The sequence below is a fragment of the Apodemus sylvaticus genome, chromosome 13 (genome assembly GCF_947179515.1).
Source record: "Apodemus sylvaticus chromosome 13, mApoSyl1.1, whole genome shotgun sequence".
Taxonomy (NCBI): Eukaryota; Metazoa; Chordata; class Mammalia; order Rodentia; family Muridae; genus Apodemus; species Apodemus sylvaticus.
In genome coordinates this window covers 53,289,356-53,316,777 of record NC_067484.1, presented here as the reverse complement: position 1 = coordinate 53,316,777, position 27,422 = coordinate 53,289,356, and the positions used below count along the sequence as shown (strand labels likewise).

The following is a 27,422-nucleotide window of genomic DNA, read 5'->3' as shown; positions in this document are numbered from 1 at the left end:
CTGAGTCTGGATTTACCTTGATGAACAAGTTTTCCAGTAACGTGGATTTTTCATGTTTCTCTACGTTGAAGCAAATTCCATTGTATTTATTACCACATTTTCATTGATCTATTGATCACTGAAATCTAGGCTGATTCCACCTTCTTGTACTTGTGAATAGAATAGATTTCGTGAAATTCTTAGGCAAATAGTTGGAACTGGAAAATATTATCCTAAGTGAGGTAATTCATTCACAAAAGAACACACATGGAATGCAGTCACTGATAAGTGGATATTAGCCCAGAAGCTCTGAATACCCAAGACACAACTCACATATCAAATGTTTCCCAAGAAGAAGGAAGGAGAAGGCCCTGGTCCTGGAAAAGCTTGATCCAGCATTGTAGGAGATTACCAGGACAGAGAAGTGGGAGGGGGGTGATTGAGGAATGGGCGGAGGGGAGAAGGCTTATGGGACTTACGGGGAGGGGGGAACCTGGAAAGGGAAAATCATTTGGAGTGTAAACAAAGAATATAGAAAAAAAACCACAGCTCTACAGTAGGATACAAGGAACTTTTGGGTATATACATATGCTTGGTATAGCTGGGTATATGCTAGGTCTGTATTAGCCTTTCGTGATGCCCACACACAGATTTCCACAGTGACTTTTCTAGATGAGGTCTCCTCTTTTTATCCAACATCACCAGCATTTATTGTCTTTTTTTTCTTTCAGTGTAGTTTTAATTTTCATTTTTTTTTTGGTGGATAGATGTTACTTTCTACAGTATTTGATGCTTGCTTTGTTTTTTTATTATCATTTTATTTGTTTACATTTCAAATGTTATCCTCCCCCTCTGGGTTCCTCTCCACCTCTCCGTTGCCTCTACTCAGCCACCCATTCCCCCCTCACCCCTCTAGCATCCCCCTTCTCTGGGACATCAGCCCTCTGCAAGACCAGGTGCCTCCCCTCCCACTGATGCAGATAAGAGCTCCTCCTGGGAGCTCTGAGGGGTCCAGTTAGTTGGTATTGTTGATCTTCCTGTGGGGTTGCAATGCCCTTCAGCTCTTTTAGCCCTTCCCCTAACTCCTCCACTGGGGTCCCCAGGCTTAGTCCAGTGATTGTCTGTGGCTATCTATCTGTCTTAGTCAGGTACTGGCAGAGCCTCTTAGAAGACAGTCATACCAGGCTCCTGTTTGCAAGCAAATCTTGGCATCAGCAATAGTGTCAGGGTTTGGTGTCTGCAGTTGGAATAGATCCCAAGGTGGAGCAGTCTCTGGATGGTTCTTCCTTCAGCCTCGTCTCTATTTTTGTCCCTGCATTTCTTTTAGACAGGGACAATTCTAGGTTAAAAATTTTTATATGGGTGGTGGCTCCATCCCTCCACTGGGGGCCATATCTCTCTATTAGAGGTGGTCTCTTCAGGTTCTGTCTCCCACTGTTGTGTATTTCAGCTAATGTCATCCAAAATGGGTCCTGGGAGCTTCTCACATCCCTGGCATCTGAGACTTTCTAGTGGTTCCCCAAATTCCCCACCTCCTCACTGCTACTATTTTTATTCTTTCTCCTGGCCCTCTGGACTTCTCTCCTGCCACTTTCTATACCTGGTCCTGCTCCTTCTTTTTTTTTTTTTCCTCTTCCTCCCCTCTCTTACCTAGGTCTCTTCCTCTCTCTACCTCTTATGATTATGTTGTTCCTCCTTCTAAGTGGGATTGAAGCATCTATACTTCGGCCTTCCATCTTGTTAAGATGGTCTGTTAGTTGTATCGTGGATATTGGGGCTAATATCCACTTATCAGTGAATACATACCATGTATGTGCTTTTTGGTTGGGTTACCTCACTCAGGATGACATTTTCTAGTTCCATCCATTTGCCTTCAAAGTTTTTGAAGTCATCATTTTTAATAGCTGAGTAGTAGTCCATTGGGAAAATGTACCACATTTTTTTGTATCTAGTCTTCCATTGACATTTGGGTTGTTTCCAACTTCTGCCTATTATAAATAAGGCAGCTATGAACAAGGTGTCCTTGTTATATGTTGGAGCATCTTTGGGGTATATGCTCAAGAGTGGTATAGCTGGGTCTTCAGGTAGAACTGTTTCCAATTTTCTGAGAAACCACCATATTCAATTCCAGAGTGGTTGTACCAGCTTGCAAGCCCACCAGCAATGGAGGAATGTTCCTCTTTCTCCAGATCCTCAACAGCATCTGATGTCACCTGAGTTTTTTATCTTAGCCATTCTGAGATGGTGTGAAGTGGAATCTCAGAGTTTTGATTTTTATTTCCCTGATGACTAAAGATGTTGAACATTTCTATAGTTGCTTCTTGGCCATTTGCGATTCCTCAGTTGAAAATTCCCTTTTTGGCTTATTATCCCATTTTTTAAATAGGGTTATTTGGTTTTCTAGAGTCTAACTTCTTGAGGTTTTTGGATATTAGCCCTCTATCAGATGTAGGGTTGGTAAAAATCTTTTCCTAATCTGTAGGTTGCCATTTTGTCCTATAGGCAGTGTTTTTTGCTTTACAGAAGCTTTTCAGTGTCATGAGGTCCCATTTGTCAGTTGTTGATCTTAGAGTCTGAGCCTTTGATGTTCTATTCAGAAAAATTTCCCCTGTGCCCATATATTCTAGGCTATTTTTCACTCTCTTCTATTAGATTCAGTGTATCTGGTTTTCTGTTGAGGTCCTTGACTTAAGCTTTGTGCAGGGTGATAAATATGAGCCAATTTGCATTCATCTACATGAAGACAGCAAGTTAGACCAATACCACTTGTTGAGGATGATTTCTTTTTTCCTACTGTATAGTTTTGGCCTCTTTGTCAAAGATCAAATTACCATAGTTGTGTAGGTTCATTTTTGGGTCTTGAGTTCTATTCTGTTGATCTACCTGTCTGTCTTTGTAACAATACTGTACAGTTTTTTATCACAATTGCTCTGTGGTACAGGTTGAGGTCAGGGATAGGGATTCCTCTAGAAGTTCTTTTATTGTTGAGAATGGTTTTTGCTATCCTGGGTTTTCTGTTATTCCAGATGAAGTTGAAAATTACTCTATCTCTGTGAAGAATTGAGTTAGAATTTTGATGGGGATTGCACTGAATGTATAGATTGCTTTTGGTAAGGTGGCCATTTTCACTATGTTAATCCTAATGATCTATGAGCATGGGAGATCTTTCTATCTTCTGAGGTCTTCTTTGAGAGACTGGATGTTCTTGTCATACAGATATTTCACTTGCCTGATTAGGTTTACACCAAGATATTTTATTTGTGATTATTGTGAAAGGTGTTATTTCCCTAATTTCTTTCTCAGCCCATTTATCCTTTGTGTAGAGGAAGGCTACTGATTTGTTAATTTTATTTATATCCAGCCATTTTGCTGAAGTTATCAGCTGTAGGTGTTCTCTGGTAGATTTGGGGTCGCTTATGTATATACTATCATATCATCCGTAAATAGCAATACCTTGACTTCTTCCTTTCCAATTTGTATCTCTTTGACCTTCTTTTGTTGTCTAATTACGCTAGCTAGAACTTCCAGTACTATATTGAATAAGGGAGAGAGTGGGCAGCCTTGTCTTGTCCTTGATTTTAGTGAGATTACTTCAAGTTTCTGTCTGTTTAATTTGATTTGGCTGTTGGTTTGCTGTATGTTACTTTTATTATGTTTAGGTATGGGCCTTGAATTCTTGATCTTTGCAAGACTTTTAACATAAGGGGTGTTGTATTTGATCAAAGGCTTTTTCAGCATCTAATGAAATGATCCTGTGTTTTTTTTCTTTCTTTGAGCTTGTTTATATAGTGGATTATGTTGATGGATTTCTGTATGTTGAACTATACCTGCATCCCTGGGATGAAGCCTACTTACGTGTGAATCATGATGTTTATGTGTTCTTGGATTCTGTTTGCTAGAATTTTGTTGAGTATGTTTTTGATATTCATAAATGAAATCGGTCTGAAATTCTTTTTCTTTGTTAGGTGTTTGTGTGATTTAGGTATTAGCCTAACTGGTTTTCATAGAATGAATTAGATAGTATTTCGTCTGTTTCTATTCTGTGAAATAGTTTAAGAAGCATTAGTATTAGAAGGTCAGATAGAATTCCGCACTGAAACCATCTACCCCTGGGCCTTTTTTGTTTGTTTGGGAGACTTTGTTGTTGTTGTTGTTGTTCCTGAGATATACTCAGGATGGTCTCCTGTTGGGATAAACGGTTCTTCTAGTTGTTGCTTTTGTTTCTATTTTTTCTTTTCTTTTAAAAATTTTATATTTAGCATTCCATCTCCTTCTGTTAATTACAAGTTCAATAAAGAAAACCAGACAATAGAGAAAATTTTAAAAAGAAGGAAAAACATAAAATAGGAAAAAACCCAGTTCAGCCCCTACTAGCAACAATTTTTATTTTTTTTGAGTTTTTTTAACTGAATTTATTATTCATTTACATTTCAAAGGTTATATACTTTCCCAGTTTTTTCCCTCCCAGAAAACCCCAACCCATCCTTCCACACCCTGCCTCCAAGAATCTGCTCCTCCACCAGACCCATTCCCATCTGCCACTCCTCGATTTCCTTTTGTTGCGGCATCTATATTACCAAGGACCTCTCCTCCCACTGATGCCCGACAAGGCCTTCCTTTGTCACTTTTGGCTGGAACCATGTGTACCCCTTGGTTGATGGCTTAGTCCCTGGGAGCCCTGGGGTGTCTGATTGGCTGACATGTTTGGGAGACTTTTAATGATTGCCCTGTTGGGGTCCCAGTTAGTCCAGGTGTTGTGGTGGGAGGGTGGGAAGGAGCAGGGGATGTTTCACTGTGAGTCTGGTCATGATGGTTGCTGGGAGTGAAGCTGTCTCTGGGTGTGGGAGGGAGTCTGGAGCACTGGCTATGCCCTGGGCCAGGTTATAGGCTGGAAGGAATTAGTGCTTATTTGTGTTGCTTCTTTTGAGAAATTTGTTCAGATCATTGGCCAGTATTGATTGGCAGGAATTTGGTGTTTTGCTTATTTTTTTCCATATATTTATTTTAGAAATTAAGTCCTTCTGAAGGCTATCTGTTAGTTTTGATAATTTGTTTTGCTGTGCAGAAACTTTTTATGTAATCACATTTGTCTGTTGCTGGGGCTTTTTTTCCTGTGCTATGGGGATTCTGTTCAGGAGTTTGGCGTATGTCTTGAAGTATTTTTCCTGTGGTTTTCTTTAGTGTTCTAAGTGTTTTTTGTTTGAAGTTAAGGTCTTTGATCTAATTTAACTTGATTTTTGTGCAGAGTGAAAGATTCTGCAAGTAGATAGCAAGCTTGCAAGTACTATTTGTTGCAAAGGTTTTCTTTCTTCCTGTGGGGTTTGGTGGGTTTTTGTTTCTTTATTGCTGTTGTCAAAAGTTAGGTGTTTATAGCTGTTTGTGTTTATCTCTGGGTCATCTGTTATATCCATTAGTTGTCACTTACATGTCTGTGTTTGCATTACCATGCTGTCTTTATCACGAGGGCTTTGTAGTATAGTTTGGCGTTGAGTAACATTGAGATCTTCAGCTGTGTTCCTTTTGCTTCAAGCTGCTCTGTTATCCACCTTTGGTAGTTTTGTTTTCATTTTTGTGTATTTCCATATTAATTTTAGGATTTTTTTTTAAGTTTAGCTCTGTGAAGAATGTCTTTGAAATTTTGATGGAGATTGTATTGAACCTATAGATTGCTTTTAACAGTATAGACATTTTTCACATATTAATTCTGCCAACCTAGGAAAATGGCTTTATAGCTTTATCCTTTTCTACCACATTTTAAGTTGTTTAGATTACTGTATATTCAGATTGGTTAATCGTATACTATTTACTTTCAGAGCTGAGAAGTGTAATTCTGTTGCAATGATATAGTTTTTGTTTTCTATAATTTAATTTTTTAAGGTTTATTTTTCTCAGTGAGGTATATTTGAGTTAAAGTATTTTCCCTCCCATTTTGGGAGTGTTTCTCCTGTTTCTCCTTAATCTGCAGTACTTATATATCATTTTCTAGAATACTTAAATATACCTCTTAAATTTGGAATCTTTATGCTCTTTGTATATTCTATATCTTCTCTAGTGTAGCTACTAATTATATTTACACTGTACCCTCATTTAGTATTTTTGTTTACCAATAAAGTTAATATGTTAGTGAAAGACCTACCTGTAATGTTTTGCTGACCTTGTATTGCTAAAATATTCTTTGATTATTATTTCTGTTTTTAAAGTTCAGTAGTTAATCTTGTATTCCTCTTGGAATGCAACAGCTCTTTTTTTTTCTTTTCAATTAATGTTTTCTTTCATAAAGTTCAATGTGTTTTATTTATCTGTGCCCTGGAGTCTCTTCTTACTCCATGGGTTCTGGGCATCAAACAAGGCTTGTGCAGAGCTGAGACATCTTGTTGGCTTGTATTTTACATACTTAAGTTTATATTCTGTTTGATTAGATGAACTTGCCACATGAACTTTTAGACGGTAAGGAGAAGTATCTGTTCTGCTGTTCTCTGCCATTTTGTAATGTTAGATAAAATGGTTAATTTTTCCTGTGTGTTGTGACAGCGGATGGCATTCCCAATGATAGCAGTGACAGTGAGATGGAAGACAGAACTACAGCGAATTTGGCTGCCTTGAAACTTGATGAATGGCTTAACTTCAAACTAGAGCCAGAGGTAAGGTGCTTTGTAGTAAGACATAAATTTCTTTTAGTTAATATGATTTGAGATAGTGTATTAAAATTTTTATCTTCAGTATTGATCCTTTAATCTTAAAAAATAACCTATGGCTTGGTTTTCAATTTTCATAGACCCCCTCATGCATTCTCTGCCACATCAGGGTTTTCTTCTGAGAAAGGATACAAAACAACATAGATGTTGCCTAGTATCTATGTGTGGCTGTTATTTCATTTCATTTGTGCTGCTTAATTTGGCTAATTTTTAACAAATAGTTATTCTTCAGTCTAAGATCAGGGTGCTGGTGAGAGTTACTCCTTTTATTAGCTGACACCTTAAACCCTGTGCCCTCCATGAAGGATGAAGGTGAAGGTGAAGGATGGTGTGTCCATACATGACGGAAGCTGGAGGCAAAAGACATAGGCTCATCTCTCAAACCTTTTCAGAAGTGTGTCTAGTCGTTGTCATTCCTGAAGGTCTCATCGTCCATTACTGTCAAATTGTTTCAGTGTGATTATTTTAGAGGCATCTGAGCTATAGTAATAATATTATAGTATTTATAGATATATAAAATACTGAGTATTGAGTACAGAGCACCATTTATTTTCACCATTTCTGGAGAAAGATGTGAGGTCATTCTTTTTGGAAGAGATAATTTTGTTATTAATATTTAAGATTTTCTTGACATATCCTTTTGTTACTATAAGTATTTTTTTTTTATAATAATCATTCTCTATTCATTTTGGGGGCAGCTGAGCTGTGAGTGGTCACCACTGGGTAGGTTTACTCTTTTAACCATTGCTCTATTTATTCATGTATTTATCATGTGAACATACTGCAGTCTCATTCCCATTCACACCAATCAAACTGCGTTTGCTATTCACACCAATCAAACTGCGTTTGCTATCCACACCAATCAAACTGCGTTTGCTATTCACACCAATCAAACTGCATTTGCCAAAGACCACCGTGCCTTCCCTGTTACATGCCAGTCTGTCTTAGATAATCTTGCTCTCATACTTGTTCTGACTCCCTTTTTAATCCTGCTCTCTCCATTTTATTCTCCTCAATCCTGCTGTAAGTGAAGTCAGCCTTTTTTATTCTTGTGCCTTTGTAGTCATTTCTTTACATTTTAGGTGCTTGTCTTTAAATTTTCTACTTCTGTGTACCTTGCTCTTTTCTTCACCCTGCATAATTTCAGCTACCTTTATTTCTGTGTGTACATTTAGAACTGACAGCACTTAGGACTCTCAGGTCTATATATTAGACCTTCTTGTGCATCTGTTTGCCTCCTGGCCATCACCACTTGGATGGTCTGTAGATGATAGGAATAGGCTACGTGCATCTTTCTTTATTTGCCTTCCTTAGTGCCTTGTCAGTATTAACCACACATACCACCTGCAGCGTGTACTGTATGGAAGCAGTATTTACTGTTTTGTTTCCTTCAGTAGTGCCTAGAATATGATGGCTAAAATTTTCACTCATGTAACAGAATGAATGAAATGAATAGACAACTATGTTGAATGTAAGATAGTTCAGTAGAGACAGTTGTAAACTATAACTAATGTAAGAACTATCACATAAGTAAGAAACTTCTTACTTATGTGATAAATTTGACATAATTTTGCTTGTATTTGAATTGACTACAGGCTGCCAGTTTATTGCTACAGCTCAGACAGAAGTGGCATAGCTTGTTTTTACGCCGAATGAGAGCGCCATCTAAACCTTGGTCTCAAGTCGATGAAGCTACTATACGAGCAATTATAGCTGTTTTAAGCACTGAAGAACAGTCTGCAGGTTTACAGCAACCATCTGGAATTGGCCAGAGGCCAAGACCCATGTCTTCAGAAGAACTTCCTTTGGCTTCATCTTGGAGATCCAATAATAGTAGGAAAAGTTCAGCTGACACTGAGTTTGCTGATGGATCTACTACTGCAGAAAGGTGAATCTGCAATTTTTTTTTAGATTTCCTCTAGGACAGTTAACTATTATACCATTTAATAATTACATATGACTTAGTGTATGTAAAAGCACAATAAAATGGAGTTTATTAAAGATATTTCCTATAAGACCTATAATGGGACTATGAATGATTTTAAGCAGGTGACCTTCAGAAAAAAACTGAAAATGTTGCATAACCAGGATTCATAAATTTAAGGTCTCTTTGGAATATAGCAAATTCTGAAATGATCCATTTTAGTAGACATTGTCAGATGACATTTTTACTAGACACCTAGTTGGCAGTGCTGTTTACAGAGCAGTTGCCCTGCACCACTCCCTACTGTCAGTGTTACCAGGCAGCATTCCCTCTGAACATCACACTGCCTCATCAGGGGTGCTCTGCACACCTATTCCATGTGAGGACAGCAGGAAAAAGACACATAATATATTTTCTTCATTTTAGCAAAGCTGCAGTTTTCCCACTTGCCAGAAATTGTAGATTTATTTAAGCCCAGGGTTTATACTAGGTAGAGTGTTAAGGGTTTTTTGATTTTGTTGTTAACATATTGCCATGTAGAGCATTTCCTCTTACCTTTTGGAAGAGACTAAGTCATTGCTACTGTGAGATGCCCAGCATATTTGGCTTGCCTTTTTCCAGATTGCATCATTCAATCATATACTCTGGTTATTCTCTGTGAAGTAATAGTTAGCTCCATGGTTTGATTATATCCCTTTTTTTTCACGAGTGTTTTTAGATGGTGTTAGAAAAACCTTACACTGCAACCAGAATTAACTGTCTGATTGTACCACAGAGTAACACTATACATTTTTTAAAAATTAAAAAAAAACTTAAATGATATATTTATGGTATTTATAGAATTTTAGAAGAATCTTGGAGTTCATCTAAGATAACTTTTTATTTTTTTCAAAATATTCAACTCATTATTTGTATATAACATTCAACCCATAGCAATTTCTAAATGTAATTTTTTTCATGGAAACCTGGAATATAAAAAGAAAACAATTAAGATAACCTTTTAATTTAACAAATAATTTAAATTTTAGAGACATGTACAGGATTATATGCTAGATAGCTATACAGTTATTGTTGTTTGAATATATAGATCTCTGTCTGCTCTAGTCCACTATTCTTCCAATGTTAGCACAGTATCTGTGTTTTATACAATACCATTTCTGATTTTTCAGAATGTGATTTATATCTGATTTTAAATGTACCCTATAGTCTGTGGGCTTTTGGAGGGGTAGGATTGGGGTGGATGTATGCACGCGTGCAAATGTCAGAAATTAAAAATGGCAGCCTAGTTCTGAGATTATAGATATGCTGCTGAACTCAGCTTTTTATCTTTTAACTCAGGATAGAATTTAGGTCCTTATGATGGTATGGTATATCAGTTTCTTTTATGTTGCCATGATAAAATAATTGACAAAATATTGATACAAGACAAAAATATTTAACAAAATATTGATAAAATACTTGACGAAAGGCAGCTTGCCCATCCTGTTGGAGAAGATGTGGCAACAGGGAGGAAAGGCCTTGCAGGCATGGAAACAGGAACAGGTTAGCTACTCACATTTCATCAAAGAACAAGAAATGTAGTGAGGCAGTAAAGCCTCAGAGCTTGCCTCCGGTGGCTTACTTTTTCTAGTAAAGCTCCAGCTGTTCCTGAACAGAATTACCAGCTGGGGACCAGTGGCCAAATGTAAGAGCCAACAGTTAGGTTTTACATTCAAACCACAACGTACAATAAGCACTTTACTAATTGAACTGACTTTCCACCTCTCAACTCTTTCTTATTTATGAATTTATATTTCATTTATGTATTCATTGATCCTGGAGATCAAACCCAGGGCCTTTGGCAATGCCATATCACTAAGTTATACTTCCTAGCCCGTTTTTAGTTTGTTCTTTTTGGTGAATAATAGAAAAATTAATTTTCCTTAAAAGTATTCCACACATTGTATGTCATTGGGATTTTGGATAGAAATAGCATTCTCTTTGTATTATAAACTTATATATAATTGACCTGTGCTTCTTCTTGCTCAAGAGTATTGATGAAATCTCCATCTCCAGCCTTACATCCACCTCAGAAGTACAAAGATAGAGGAATTTTACATCCTAAACGGAGTACTGATGACCGGTCAGACCAATCATCTGTGAAATCCACAGACAGCAGCAGTTACCCAAGTCCTTGTGCTAGCCCCTCTCCTCCGTCCTCAGGAAAGGTAGGGCAGCTACAGTCTATAGTAAAGAGCAGGTTTGCAGCATATTTCACAGATGTAATTATACAGAATTACTAGCCGTGTACCTTTGTAACTGGCCTGTGGTCTAAATACTAACACTATATTTTACCTAACTGATTATTTATTGATGGCATATACGATTTAGCCTATTTTTTTCTTCTTTATATCTCTAGAAGTTTCTAGTTAAAACAAGAATACTATCTTGATATTAATTTTGTTTTATAATTCTTTCAAGTGTTTTCTGTGGTTCAGTGTTTATTTTAAATACATAAAATAAAAATATAACACAAAATATAGAAGACAGAAAAATTTGATATGGAATTGGAAACTGTCTTTTAAAACTTGCAATGTGAATGGTTTCACATGTTCAAATATGTTTCTTTTTACTCATAGTACTGATATATGAACAAGGATGATTGTGAGTTCCTTAGCTGTGTTTTGATGAACAATGTCTGCTGAACACTTGCTAAATAAGAAGAAAGCTCATTTGTATTCTTATGTTTTATTGTGTGTGTATGTGTGTGTGTGTGTGTGTGTGTGTGTGTGTGTGTGTGTGTGTCGGGGGGGGTATTTTAAACTCCTTTACTAAGGTATACTCTGTTCAGAAAAACTTACTAGTTTATGGGCTATTGAGATGACTCGGGGTGAAAGGGCTTTCTGCCAATCCTTGTGACTTGAGTTTGGATACTGGGACCTGATGGTTGAGAGAGAGAATGGAGTCCCACAGGTTGTCTTTCTACTTCTACATGAATGTGCTTGGTATAAGTATACCCTCCTAACACACACAAGAAAGTATATGTAATAGAAAAATTATCAACTTAATGTTCAAACTGAACAGCTTAGTGATTTTGGCAAATGTATATAACTGTGTATTGATACCATAGTGGATACCAATATTTCTGTTACCTTAGTACTCCAGTAATCACTACTCATTTTCTTAAATATCTTGTAAGTGGAATCGTGCTTTTGTGTCTAGTTTATTTTACTTAGTGCAGACCTTTAAAATTCATCTATACTGTTGAATGTAACAATTACATTTTTCTCTGAGTAGTATTTCATTGTATGGGCATGCTACAGGTTTTGTTGTTGTTGTTGTTGTCTGTTGTTTGTTTTTGGTTTTTGCCCATTTTATCAGTTGATGTGTACATTCAAATTATTTTACTTTTTATTTTTACTAAAGGTGCCATAATATTTGAGTGCAGCCTTTGTATGTAGAGGGTTTTTTTGTTTTTGTTTTTAATTTGGGGCTGAATACCTAGGAATGGGTTGTAGGTTGTATAGTAAATGCATATTTAGCTTTATTAGAATCTCCTTTACTGCTTTTCGAAATGCCTGAACTAATTAATGTTTTTTTGCAACAATTTGTAAGTATTTTATGTGTTCCATATTGACCACCCTTGTTATTTTATAATGAAGTCATTCTGCACTTGCCGAGAATGTGATGATGTTCAGCACCACTGTTGTGCTTGCTTGCCGTTCTGTAGATAGCTGTTGGTGAATTAGCTGTTCAAAGTCTTCTTCATTTTATCCTGTCTTTATTGGTTATCTTTTATAAAATTAAGGTATAAGAATTTTCTACATATCTGACATATTTGTTTTAGCATGCTTTGGAGCTTTTCTTACCTACAAATTGCTTCTGTAACCTTCTTTTGAAGATAGGCTATTTATAGTATTGTTTGTCTGTTTTGAGATAGAGTCTCACTGTGCAGTCCAGGCTGGCCTTAGGGCAAGGCTGTCCTTGATCTCACAGAGATCAAACTGCTAATATTGGGGTTAAAATCATGCGATATGCCCATCAGTTTCTAGTTTTGATTGAATCTTTTCCCCCATTTTTTCTTATGATTTGTATATTTTGTGTTCTAAGAAATTATTGGATAATCCAACATAACAAAAATATTCTACTTCCTTCTAATACTTTAACAATTAGAGCTCTTATATTTAGATATATGATACTATTTCAAGCTAATTCATATGATATAGATGGGATGGGTTTTTTATTATTATTTGAACAATTATTCTAGCATCATTTTCCAAAAAGATCACACTCCTCTTAAATTACTTTGGCAAATTTGTTATATTTTGATCATAAATATCTGATCTTTTTATTTGACTCTACTGAGTCTCATTGACAATTATTTTTCTTTTGTCAGTCATACACTGACTTTAATATGTAGACTAAGACTTACAGTCTTTGTTTTCTTACCTGTCACTTTTCCTCCTGAATAGCTGTGACTGTATCTTCATCAGTTTCAAGACTTCTGTTGATAAATGTAATATTGATTTTTGTTGTCAGTATTGTTCATATTATTCATGTATTATTCAGTACTCTTTATTTCTTGTGCTACTTTTGTAGAGTTTTGAAACCAGGTATAATGGTTTGAATGAGAATGACTGCCCCCTATGCTCGTATATTTGAATGCCTAGTCACCAATTGGTAAACTGTCCAATACATTTTATTTTCTATAATTTTTTTTTCATTCTGATTTCTGTTCATTCATTCTTCGCTTATTTCTCTAGCTAGGGCCTACAATAGAATGTCGTGTAAGTACTGAGAAAAGTACCATTGCCTGATATTAGCAGGAAGACATTTAATTACTTAATTAAGTTTCACTATTTAATGCACTATAACTGTTAACATTATCTTTTGGATCTAGTTTCTTGGTTTAGATTGTGAGTCAGAGTTATGTTCAGGGTTTTTTCTACATATTCTATCTGAGTCATTTGTCAGTAGATGGTAGGTTTTGCTTATTTTCCAACATTTTTTATGTCTTAAGTGTTCTATTGCTGTGAAGAGACACTGACCACAGAAACTCTTATAAAAAAGAAAAAGAAAGAAAAAAAAGAAAACAAAACAATTATTTGGGGCTTTCTTACAGTTCAAAGGATTCGTTTATTATGGTGGGGAGCATAGAGGCATGCAGGGAGACATGGTATCTGAGAGTTCTACATCTAGGTCCCCAAGCAGCACAGAGATACTGTGCCTAGCTTGAGCTTTTGAAACCTCAAAGCCCACCTCCAGTATGACATACTTCCTCCAATAAATCCACACCTGCTCTAACAAGACCACACTTTTTTTCTATATTCTTTGTTTACATTCCAAATGATTTCCCCTTTCTTGGTTCCCCCCTCCCCATAAGTTCCATAAGTCCTCTTCCCTCTGCCCATTCCCCAATCACCCCCCTCTCATTTCTCTGTCCTGGTAATCCCCTACAATGCTACATCAAGCCTTTCCAGGACCAGGGCCCTCTCCTTCCTTCTTCTTGGGAATCATTTGATAATGTTAATTGTGTCTTGAGTATTCAGAGCTTCTGGGCTAATTAATATCCACTTATCAGTGACTGCATTCCATGTGTATTCTTTTGTGATTGGGTTACCTCACTTAGGGTGATATTTTCCAGTTCCAACCATTAGCCCAGAAATTTCATGAATTCATTGTTTTTAATTGCTGAGTAGTATTCCATTGTGTAAATATACCACATTTTCTGTAGCCATTCCTCCATTGAGGGACATCTGGGTTCTTTCCAGCTTCTGGCTATTATAAATAAGGCTGCTGTGAACATAGTGGAACATGTGTCCTTATTGCATGCCAGGGAATCCTCTGGGTGGATATGCCCAGGAGAGGTATAGCAGGGTCCTCCAGAAGTATCATGCCCAGTTTTCTGAGGAACCGCCAGACTGATTTCTAGAGTGGTTGTCCAGCTTGCAATCCCACCAGCAGTGGAAGAGTGTTTTTCTTTCTCCACATCCTCGCCAACACCTGCTGTCTCCTGATTTTTTAATCTTAGCCATTCTGACTGGTGTGAGGTGAAATCTCAGGGTTGTTTTGATTTGCATTTCCCTAATGATTAATGATGTTGCACATTTCTTAAGGTGCTTCTCAGCCATTCGAAATTCGTCAGGTGAAAATTCTTTGTTTATCTCTGTACCCCATTTTTAATAGGGTTATTTGGCTCTCTGGAGTCTACCTTCTTGAGTTCTTTGTATATATTGGATATTAGCCCTCTGTCAGATGTAGGGTTGGTGAAGATCTTTTTCCAATTTGTTGGTTGCTGTTTTGTCCTTTTGACAGTGTCCTTTGCCTTACAGAAACTTTGTAATTTTAATTCACTAGTAAAGACATTTTGAAATATAATTATTTTTGAGGATCTCATATTCTACCCTTCAAACTCTCCACTTCTACAACTCCTATGACCACACCACTCTCTCTCAAATTTATGATTTCTTCTTCTATAATTATTGTTACACGTATATACACATATATCTACATACACATACCCTATTATGGTAGAGTTAACCCACATGGTATTGGATAACCTATCGGGGGCTTTGTTCATGTGAGTACTGATCTTCCTTTATTCAACAGCCATTGATTGCCTGTAGTACTCTATCTAGAGACAAGGCTTAGCAAAATTATCCCCCTTTCACATAGTCATGTCAGCTTGTACTTCTTTATTCTGGTCTTGGTTAAGTAACCATATTGTTGAGATTTCATGGGTGTAGTAGATTCTCTATCAAGTCTATAAGACAATATCTAGTAATAGGTACCCTGGTGTGTATTAAGAATTTTAGTTTCTAAAAACACTGAAATATGGGAATATGTTTTTGTTTTAATCTCAGGTATGGGGATTTGGGGTTGCTTCACAGCATGTGACTATGATTTGCCTAGTGCTCTAGCAAGGGCATGGTTATGCCAGTTCAAGATAGTTTCTGTGAGTGTGTGAAGTTTGGAATTCTGGGGACTTTTCAGAGGATATATAAAATGCTAGAACCTTAATAGAAGGGGCTGGTTGGGCAATTGGTGGTTGGATGCTGTTGGTTGTGGTTTGTATGGTTTGTCAAGTAGTCCTGTGTCAAAAGGCAAAAAGAAGAAATTAGATATCCTGACAGTGAAAATCAAAGTTGCCCCAATGAACTCAACCCCTAGTCAACAGGAAAGTTGCTCCCTTTACCCTCTAACCTTTTTTTCTCTCCTATCTAGTATTAGGGAGTTGATAGGGTAGAAGAAGAGGGGTAGGGAAGGGTAAAAGAAAAAAGAACACACCCAGTAGCCATAACTCTGGCTATACTGGTCCCCTGTTGCTCTTAGAATATTTCTGTCCCTTCTTCAGTGATGCTCTCTGAGCTTTAGGTATAGGTGTTTGTTGTTAAAGTATCTTTTATTCTCCTGCTTTGTCATCTTGGAGGCTTACTGGTAAATAACCTTACCCTCTGTAGTTTTCTGAGCTCTGGCTGGCTGGTTCAGCTAAACTGTTCTGGCTCAAACTCCTCTCTAAACTTTATTGATTGAATCTGGCTTCTCTCATTTTCTCCTGAATTGCTCTGCTTGGCCTCAAACTAACTCTAGCCATCTGCTCTGATCTTCTGGCTCCTTCTAATTCTCTGGTGCATTCTGTCTTCACCTGTGTCTAACTTGTTCTCTTTCTATAATCTGTCTCTGTCTCATAAAATTGCCTTTCTTTCTGTACTGGTCTCTCTTAAGTAGCTATTCTTTTATCTCTGTTCTTGTAAGAGTTCTTGTGAGAGTCCTCCCCCCCCCCCCCAGTAAATAAAACAATCTTAGGGTTCACTGTATGATCAAATATACTGCAACAGGGGTTGCATTTTATATATATACCATTTGGGGATGGGACTCACACAGTTAGTTATTCTTTGCATTTTGACCAGTAGTGGATTTCTACAAAAGCCTCTGACTGATGGAAAAAGTTTCTTTGATGTAGAGTGAGCACTTTCTGTATTTGTGGGTGTAAAGGATAAGTATTTAGAACACAGGAACTATTGATGGGAAGTTTGCTGTCATTTTCTTTTCCTTTTTTTAAGATTTATTTTATTTTATATGTGAGTACACTATCCCTGTCTTCAGACACAGCAGAAAAGAGCATCAGATCTCATTACAGACGGTTGTGAGCCACCATGTGGTTGCTGGGAATTGAACTCAGGACCTCTCTGGAAGAGCAGTCAGTACTCTTAACCTCTGAGCCATCTCTCCAACCTGTTCACAGTCATTTTCATTTCTTAGTGAATAATATGTTTTTTTCCATTAACTGAGTTTTTCATCATTGTTTTTGAAAAACTGAATTTTGATATTGCTTCCTATGATTCTCTTTTTCAATTCGTTTATCAGTAATTTCTATCTGTTTTGTTTTTTTTTTTTTATCTAAATCTATTATTTCCTCATACTATTTCTCATATCTACCCTTTCTTTTTCTTTGCTGGAGCTCTTGCTTGGTATCTATGTATGTATCTATATCTGTGTATGTGTATATAAGATCACTCAGTATTTCACAGTTCTTTTTTAATTTTCTTTCTAATCCTTTCTCCCTCTTGGCTTTATTTTAGGTAATTCTTTGCTATCTCTTTTGTGGAAATTTGGTCATTATTCTTTCCATCCCCATGCTCTAGAAATAAGACTTAAAATACTTTGGCCATATATCTAGACTCTGCTCTAATTAGATCATAACGTAAAATAACACATTTATTTAAATCTTCATTCTGCCTTGTGGATGGTTACTTGTGCTCAGGTACTGTAAGTCTGTCTCATCAAATCTCCTGCAACTGGCACTATCCCAGAATTCTTTCTGCCTCCTGAATGTTACACCTCCTATTTCTACTTAAGCCATAGGCTGTCAGATAATCATAGACAGGTGCCACATGCAGAGAAACACAGATATTCTCTCTACACTCTTCATTCAAAGATATCTTTATTTTTAGAGGGTAAGCCATTCATTTTTTTGTAATGTCATTATTTGCAGTTATTATTTTACGTCTCAAGGTTCCCCTTGTGTCTTTAATATCACCTATTTAAAAATAACACTTTTTATGGTATTCATGTTTTCCTTTATCTTCTAAAACATCAATCCCACAATTTATAATAGGTATTTTATCATTCTTGTCTACTGTGTCTGAACGAAACCTGCTATGTGAGTCTGCTTGTACTATTTGTTTTTTTCCTGGTTATAGATACTATCCTTTATTTTCTTTGTATGTCTTATAAATTTTTTTGGCTGCTAGGTTCTCTCTCTCTCTCTCTCTCTCTCTCTCTCTCTCTCTCTCTCTCTCTGTGTGTGTGTGTGTGTGTGTGTGTTCCTTTAAATACTGCTTAATTGTCTTCTATTTAGGTTAATTAACACGTAGTTTAATACTTTTTTCACTTTTAAAAAATTATTTGTATGTGTGCATGTACATGTACATGCTTGTGAAGGTGTGTACTCATGCCAAGGCAACTGTAAGGAGGTCAGAAGACAGCTTTCAGGAGTCAGTTCTCTTCTTCCACCATGGCTTCCAGGGATTATACTTATCATGTTTTCTTGGCAAGAACTTTAACTTGTTGAACTACTTGCCAGTTTAGTCCTTTTGAGGTTTGATTAAAAGAAGTGATACAGTAGGTTATGAGAGGTTTTTATTCTGTTACTAGTTTCTTTCTAGTACTAGGGTTTGACTCTTCTCAGGGCAAGTGCACTATGTATTACAAGGTATCTGCTCTGGCTGAGTATGCCAAGTATTCTCCATCACTTGTGAGATGTGGGAGATATTTAGTGTGCTGCTTTCCTTCTAGTCGTTGCCTACTCTCTGCACATTTTGTCTGATCTATTGATCAGGTCTGTGCCTAGCCACTCACTTTTGGGAATTCTTCTGCAGTTTCTTTGGAACTCTTTGTGCAATTCCTTTCTATATTGTTGTTCCCATTCCAGTCACTATGGTGCCTAAACTTTAGTCTCTACAACTCAGTGAGATTTCCAGACTGTTCATTTGGCCATCTTAAAATTAAACTGTCTTCTCCTCCTCCTGGGTGAATTAGCTTCTTCTTGTTCCAGGGTTTTCAGTTGTTCCTTTAATCTTCTAGTGTACGCTCTCTCGAATTTCTTTTTGAAGGCACTCAAAGCTATGAGTTTTCCTCTTAGCACTGCTTTCAATGTGTCCCATAGATTTGTGTATGTTGTGCCTTCATTTTCATTAAATTCTAAGAAATCTTTGATTTCTTTCTTTATTTCTTCCTTGACCAAGGTATCATTGAATAGAGTATTATTCAGTTTCCATGTGTATGTGGGCTTTCTGTTGTTTTTACTGTTACTAAAGACCACTTTTACTCCATAGTGATCTGATAGGAGGCATGGGATTATTTCAATCTTCTTATATTTGTTGAGGTCTGTCTTGTGACCAACTATATGATCTATTTTGGAGAAGGTACCATGAGGTGCTGAGAAAAAGGTATATTCTTTTGCTTTGGGATAAAAAGTTCTATATATATCTGTTAACTCCAATTGGTTCAAAGCTTCAATTAGTTTCATTGTCTCCCTGTTTAGTTTCTGTTTTCCTGATCGGTCCATTGGTGAAAGTGGAGTGTTGAAGTCACCCACAATTATTATGTTAGGTGCAATGTGTACTTTGAGCTTTAGTAAAGTTTTTTTTATGAATGAGGGCGCCCTTGTATTTGGGGCATAGATGTTCAGGATTGAGAATTCTTCTTGTTGGATTTTTCCTTTGACCAGCAAGTAGTGACCTTCCATGTCTCTTTTGATGACTTTAGGTTGAAAGTCAATTTTATCTGAAATTAGAATGGCAACTCTCCGGCTTGTTTCCTGGGACCATTTGCTTGTCTTCCAGCCTTTTACTCTAAGGTAGTTTTTGTCTTTGACATTGAGGTGTGTTCCCTGTAAGCAGCAAAATGTAGGGTCCTGTTTATGTAACCAGTCTGTTAGTCTATGTCTTTTTATTGGGGAATTGAGTCCATTGATGTTAAGAGATATCAGTGAGTAGTGGTTATTGCTTCCTAACATTTTTTTATTTTAATTTTATATGTGTGTGGTTATCCTCTTTGGGTTTGATGAAAGAAGCTTAATATCCTGCTCTTGCCAGGGTATAGTTTCCATCATTGTACTGGTGCTTTCCTCCTATTAACCTTTGTAGGGCTGGGTTTGTAGAAAGATATTGTGTAAATTTGGTTTTGTCGTGGAATATCTTGGTTTCTCCATCTATAGTAATTGAGAGTTTCGCTGGGTATAGTAGTCTTGGCTGGCATTTGTGTTCTCTTAGAGTCTGTATGAGCTCCGCCCAGGATCTTCCAGCTTTCATGGTCTCTGGTGTGGGGTATGGAGCTAAACAAAGAATTTTCACATGAAGAACTTCGGAGAGCTGAGAAACACCTTAAGAAATGTTCAACATCATTAATCATTAGGGAAATGCAAATCAAAACAACCCTGAGATTTCACCTCACACCAGTCAGAATGGCTAAGGTCAAAAAATCAGGAGACAGCAGGTGTTGGCGAGGATGTGGAGAAAGAGGAACACTCCTCCACTGCTGGTGGGATTGGAAGATGGTGCAACCACTTTGGAAATCAGTCTGGCGGTTCCTCAGAAAACTGGGCATGTCACTTCCTGAGGACCCTGTTATACCACTACTGGGCATATATCCAGAGGATTCTTCAGCATGCAATAAGGACACATGCTCCACTATGTTCATAGCAGCCCTATTTGTAGTAGCCAGAAGCTGGAAAGAACCTAGATGTCCTTCAACGGAGGAATGGATAAAAAAAATGTGGTATATTTATACAATGGAGTACTATTCAGCCATTAGAAACAATGAATTCATGAAATTCTTAGACAAATGGATGGAGCTGGAGAACATCATACTAAGTGAGGTAACCCAGTCTCAAAAGATCAATCATGGTATGCACTCACTGATAAGTGGATATTAGCCTAGAAACTTTTAATACCCAGGACATAATCCACAAATTAAATGATGTCCAAAAAGAATGGAGGAGTGGGCCCTGGTTCTGGAAAGACTCAGTGCAAGAGTATAGGGGAATTCCAGAACAGGGAAGGGGGAAGGGGTAGATGGAAGAATAGAGGGACGGAAGAGGGCTTATGGGATTTGCGGGGAGTGGGGACCCAGAAAAGGGGAAATCATTTGCAATGTAAATAAAAATAAATAAAAAAAATTAAACTGTTTAAAATAATTGTGGTTTTGTTTTCAGAATTGGAAGTTTCATAAAACATTTTATGAAAATTCATTCTAAGTGTATTAAAATTAATAAAGTAACTTTCTTGGTACTTAGGTGCTTTGGAAGTAAGTGCTTCTTTTTGGTTTTTTGATTAAGCAATGAAAAGTTTTAATTTGCATTTGTTAGATTTGGTAACATTTATTTGTTTATCAAGATGTTATTAATGAGAGCTTACTGTCGTTGAAAGTCAAATTACCTTTCAATAACTTACACATTCTTTCATAGGGCTCAAAATCTCCTTCACCGAGACCAAACATGCCTATTCGTTACTTCATAATGAAGAGTAGCAATCTGAGAAACCTTGAAATTTCTCAACAGAAGGGTATCTGGTCTACAACCCCTAGTAATGAGCGGAAGCTAAATCGAGCGTTTTGGGAGAGCAGCATGGTCTACTTGGTATTTTCTGTTCAAGGATCTGGACATTTCCAGGTGAGCCATCCTGAATCAATACAATGGGCTTTGTTTTGCCTGTAGATTACACTCTCACCATCAGAGAAAAACCAAAACAAAAGCCTAACTTTCCATTGTATTTGGCTCCATTAAATTGTCTGTAGTGGGACTGGTAGTGAGATCTATTTCACATTTCTGCAAGAGGATGATAGAACCTCTTTACCTTGACTCACTAGGATGCTTCCAGATTAGTAGTCCTTCTTACAGAAACTTTGCATCTGTTAGTGGATTAAATGCAAGAAGCTTTGCCTTTGTAAAATGTTTATGTGGACTAGAAATGCTATTGACAACAAAAAGACCATGATTCTTTTTAGAAAAAAAATTGAAATTATGTTATGTTGTATGGGTGTTTGCCTGAGCGTGAGTCTGTGCACCACATGTATGCATTATCTGTGGAGATCAGAAGAGGAGGGAGTCAGATCCCCTGGAATTGGAGTTACAGGTGGTTATGAGCCACCACGTGGGTGCTGGGAATAGGTTCTCAGGTTCTCCGAAAAAGCAGCTAGTGCTCTTCACCATTCATTGAGCCATTGCTATCATTGAGTCCGTTTCTTAATATTAATTTGAATTTATGTATATCTCAACTTGAAAACTATTAAATTGTTTCATATTTACCATATTTATAAATGAAAATTACAGGTTTGCTTATTGGATTTTTATTTAATAAATGCTGACTTATAACTGTTGATACATTACAAAAAAAACCTGTTAATATTTGAAATTACATTAGGCTAGAATTGGTTTTTCTTCCAAAATTTGATAAAGCAGCTCTTAAGGTTCTTGATAAATTTGCAATATTTTAATATTATATCTTTTCTCTAGAATTCTTTAAAAATTATGATTAACCCTATCAGATAAATATAGATAATTTAATGTCATTTTTGCTTCCTTCCTCTTCCCTCATTTTTAAACAGGGATTTTCTAGGATGTCTTCTGAGATAGGAAGGGAGAAGAGCCAAGACTGGGGATCAGCTGGACTAGGCGGAGTATTTAAAGTGGAGTGGATACGCAAAGAAAGCCTTCCCTTTCAGTTTGCACACCATTTACTCAATCCTTGGAATGACAATAAGAAAGTACAGATAAGCAGAGATGGGCAGGTATATACAGGCATCTTACTTTTTTTTTCCATTTGATTTTGGTTTTGCTGTTACTACTCAAAGGGGAAATGTGTAAATATAAGTTGTAAATGCCATTATGCACATGAGCAATGTGGTTTTGGTTTATAAAAAACATAAAAGTGTGCTTCCAAATATCTTATATATTTTTTCATCGTTTTGGTAAATTTTGTTTCTTGTATGATATCTTTAATAAGTCACTTCATGGGGTTTTTGTTGTCTAATGACATGTGACTGAAGAGATTACGATCCTGTAGTCTTTTGACTGAAGTCTCAAACTGACAGCACTGTCAGCTTCCTTTTTGTTTAAACACATTTTATAAATATTTTAATATTTTAGTGGCTTGCTTTATTTCAGGCTTCTTTGCCCTTTTGATGTTGCCTTTGTACATTTAAACTAGTTGCATGATGAGAATTCACAAATAGTACCAAAATGCTGTGCTGGCTGCATTGTGGAATCTGTTCTTATTAACATTACTGTGAGCTCTTGGTCCCAGTTTACATATAAGGATATTCCACGGTTAGCTGTACCAAACATACATTCAAATAATTTATTTGAAGCATTGTGGCTTACTTCAAACTCTGCTGGGGAAAGAATTGAGCTCTTTCTATGTACTCTTTAGAGGTATGACACATACCACAGGAGAACAAAAAGTATAGCTTCTTTTTATTCATGTTCTGATAATTTATTAATTTTGAATTAAAGTCAAATAATTTCTGAAGTAAGAATAGGTAGTCACTTAAGATACTTTATTTTGGGGAGAAAGCCTCAAAACATCTTAGTATTATAGGTTTCAAATCTTTAGAAGTTCAAATTGAGTGTTCTTCACTTCAAATAAAATTTATTGTTTCCATCTTGACAGAATTCAGAGATTGCATGGACCTTTTTCAGTTCATTGCAAAATGTGTAAGATTTTCACATTAAGTAGAACTCTACATTTAAATGTTGACTCTATAAAAGCAGAGAATTGGAAATAGTATTTACCATTTAATATTAGCAGATCTGACTTTGTAAAGATGAAATTTAAAGTGATTTTTTTGCCTTTTTGTCTACATATATTTTTACTGATAAAAAAAAATCAGCCCAGATATTGTTTTAATGTTTATGTTCTCTTTTTACTTATCTAGGAGCTAGAACCTCAGGTTGGAGAACAGTTGCTCCAGTTATGGGAACGTCTTCCATTGGGAGAAAAAACTACATCTGATTGACATTCAGGTTAAATAATATTTGGTTTGAGCACTACTCCCAGAATTTGTAATCTTCAGGATGACTTTCAGATTATTTACCTTTTTTTTTTTTTAACTTTTTCAGAACTCCTGACTGTGGAAGAGCATTATGCCTATTGTAGCTACAGAAGGCACTGATTTTCTGAAAACCTTGATGAAGTGTTGTATACCATGAGTGGGTTTGTAGCATAACGTATTCCTTCAGAATCATCATCTTCATATAGAGGAAAAGATCATTTAAAATTTTCTAGTGTTTTTTAGGAAATTATTTTATAATGTTTGTTAATTATCTGTTTCAGATGAACAAAATAGCAATTTTGGTATTTGATACAACAGCACTTAATTTGAATGTAAACATTTCTTTAAAATATTTAGTTAATGACTGTTGATGCCAAATTCTTTTCCTTTTGCTTTTTCCAGACAGGGTTTCTTTTTTTTTTTTTTTTTTTTGTGTAGCTTCAACTGTCCAGGAACTAGCTCTGTAAGATCAGGCTGACCTCAAACTCAGTATCTGCCTGCTTCTGCCTCCTCAGTGCTGGAATTAAAGGCTTTCACCACCACTGCCTGATATGACAAACTCTTATTGTTGACTTTTTGGTTGTGAGCCTATCCTTTAATGGCTGCACCATCTCTCCAGCCCTGTTGTTGACTTTTTCATTCAGGAAAGCCATAAATATATCAGTACATCTAAGAACCATTCTGAAAGAGTCAGCTCTTAGGTTTATCATTTAAAAAAAAACAGCTAACACACTAAAATTTTTGATTATCTCTTACAGAACTAGGATACATAAGGGCTATTCATTGTTATTCTTAACCTGAGATATAGTAAAGAAAACAGAAGGAGTGCTATTTTTCTCTGATTACAGAATGAGATAAAATCTCAAGAAAGGTAATTTCTCTCTACTTTTGATGAGATCAGTGCATAATTTCATTCCTAGTCCTGTCTCTTTTAACTTTATGTACAATATACCCATTCTTTTTTTTCTTCCCATGAAGAAACCTTCACATAACTATAACTATTATGACCTCTTTGTTCTGCTACAGAACCCACTTTAAAATAACTAAAATTTATGGAAATTCATACAAGTCTTAAAAAATGCTCAGCAATTATTAATATCTTGGTTGCTGTATATGTTTGAAACTAAAGCTCATACAACCCATAATTCTTCATGTCTTTTTCCATTTGCTTTTTGATTTTTTTCTCTCACCTATTTAATGTAAATGGGGCATTTATTTTTCTAAGCCTGTGATAATGCTAAGTCTCATGTCTCTTTACCATCACAGAGTTACTTTCTTTGGTGTTTTTAACACCATTGGTTACAGATTTTCTTTGAGACTCTTTGAAGATAAAGTAGAAGTGCAGGACAAAACATCATATATATCTTCGCTACTGAGCTCTAAATAGAGCAGGCTTGATAGTACTTTTTCATAGCATTTGAAATGAATTTAATTTAAAGATAAAAAGAAAACAAATGTGTGGTTTAGTATTTGAGTGCAAAGATGTGAAAAATCATGGATTGGCATGAAGTCTTGAGACTCTTCTACTATCTCTGATGCATTGCTTGAAGATACCAGCAATAACTTTTGCCTGTATTAGAAATTGTGATATGTATATATACATATATACACACATATATATGATATATTAATGCATATATGTGTACACACACTCACCCACTCATTTATACACTTTGACATATACCTGTAAAGCTGAGCCAAAGTGAATTATGCTTCATTGTATGTGTATTACATTTCTTTTGAAACTTACAATTTTCCTGATAATGTATACTTTTTAAAGGTATATATGTAGAGGTTTTCAGCATTCTAAATTTGGAAAAACTTTTAAAGAAATAAAACTTGTTTAAATGTTCCTTGTTTTGTAATATCTAGCCTTGTAAATAAATGATGGGTTTGTTGGTAGCGTGGATATAATTCGAATGTAATAAAAATACTGTCGTTTGAAGAAATGAATTTTAAATATACTTATCAAATGAAATACAATGAGGTTTTTCAGATCTTGTGTACCATATCCTTTCACCCTACCATGTAGCAACACTTTAAATTTCTTATAACCACAGTCAATATGTGTTTTTTATTTGAAAATTGCATTAGACACTTTTCTGATATAAGACTAAAGTAGCCATAACTAATAATATTTTCTAAGATATCAATGAATTTCAGTTACTTTGAAGAATATCCATACACATGTCAATAACCCTCTTTCAATGTTAAAAACGTCAAGAAGTATTTAGTATAAAACCTTTAAAATACTTCAGCATAAAATTGGTTGACAGTTAACTATTTGAAAGTAGAGGCTTAAACCATATTGAAACTTTCTTTGAATATTGCCAAGAGTACCTTGTCTTCAGATGCTAGCAGTTTTTCACCTAGCAAACATGAAGTACTGGCTGTTTGCCAGGTACCACTTTCCCATATCTTTGAATAATATAGTACCTGAGAAACCTGATATCCATAAGTCCTTTCATTTTTGAGAGACTTTTAAAAGTTGGTATTATTAATTCACTGGGCGCAGTTAGTGACCCTTTATTGATTTTTTTAACTATATTTTATAATAGCATATTAAGATACATCAGTTAGTGTTCTTGCTTCTTAAGACAAGCTTATATGCTTGAACATGGCAGTTTTGTTGTGTGTAGCATAACAATTGAGTCAATGTAGACTAAATGCTAAAGCATATGAGGAGGATGGTTACTGAAAACTTTATTGTTAAGCTTTTTCTTTTTAAATTTTTACTTACATGTATCTATGTCATATGAATGAAGGTATCTGTAGAGTCCAGAGGAAGGTATTAAATTCCTTGGAGTTGGAGTTACAAGCAGTAGTGAGGTACCCAAATGAGGATGTGGGAACCAGATGATGGGCCTCAGAAAGATCAGGAAGTGGTTTTGGCCTTAGCATTTCTATAGTCCCTATATTTTGAGTTCTTTTAAGAACTTCTTACAGACTTTGTAAAATAATTGGGGATGATAGCTAAAACTGTAGCAATAAGTTGGGAAAGAGCTAAGTATTTTTTCAGAGTTTATACCTTATAGTAACTACCAGTAGTTCTATAGTAGGGCTCAAGAACTTGCAAGTTTAATAGATGCCTTGGACATTGTTGATTTAAATAAACTATTTTGCTGAAGCAGTCCACTACAACCAAAGATACTATTTTGGATGTATGCTTTGAAGTTTGTATGACATCAGCCTGAAATATTCATATTAATTAATCTTGCATGGTAGAGCATTACAGATGTGATTAGAATACTAAAACATATAATTTAATGAAGTACTGACTTTGATATGAAAAATTTCTTGGTACATCAGAATTGGATTTTAATTATAATGCTAATACAAAGTGTGAAAGATGCAAATTGTTTAAAGTTTCTCACCTCAAACTTTTACCTGTACAAAATAGAAATATTTTCGACATCTCTCACAGGATCATTGAAAGGATCAATGACAGATTTATAAAGCTATAAATACACCAGCCCTCCTCCAGCCCCTAGCGATTCTGCCTTTTGGTATAGACCCTGGGTCGCCCTGTTCTTTGACATTTCTTTTTTCAGTCTTGTCTTCTAGCCTGTCTTCATTACTTTCTGATACTCACTGCCCCACAGAAACAGTCTCTTCCAGGAACCCACAGCCATAACACTTGGCTAGGACCCATAGAGAGCAACAGCAACCAAAGAATGGAACACCAACTTAACAAAGCAAGATGAAATATCTATGCCAAGAAATACTTCATATGTCATAACTTCAGGTACCTAGAGAATAGTGCAAAAGCATTAACAACCAAGACAGCATGC

General features: G+C 36.0%; 1 protein-coding gene across 1 annotated transcript in view; it reads left to right on the top strand.

Moving 5' to 3' along the window:
* The window catches only part of Ythdc2 (YTH N6-methyladenosine RNA binding protein C2), a 67,061-nt gene extending 42,993 nt beyond the window's left edge, over window positions 1-24,068 (top strand). Inside the window, exons 24-30 of the mRNA XM_052155217.1 lie at window positions 6,511-6,620; window positions 8,270-8,562; window positions 10,628-10,805; window positions 21,047-21,250; window positions 22,186-22,368; window positions 23,515-23,602; window positions 23,699-24,068. Coding sequence (XP_052011177.1) covers window positions 6,511-6,620; window positions 8,270-8,562; window positions 10,628-10,805; window positions 21,047-21,250; window positions 22,186-22,368; window positions 23,515-23,595 — 1,049 coding nt within the window. The 3' untranslated portion in view covers window positions 23,596-23,602; window positions 23,699-24,068. The remainder of the gene's footprint in view (window positions 1-6,510; window positions 6,621-8,269; window positions 8,563-10,627; window positions 10,806-21,046; window positions 21,251-22,185; window positions 22,369-23,514; window positions 23,603-23,698) is intronic.
* Window positions 24,069-27,422: the final 3,354 nt, after the last annotated feature.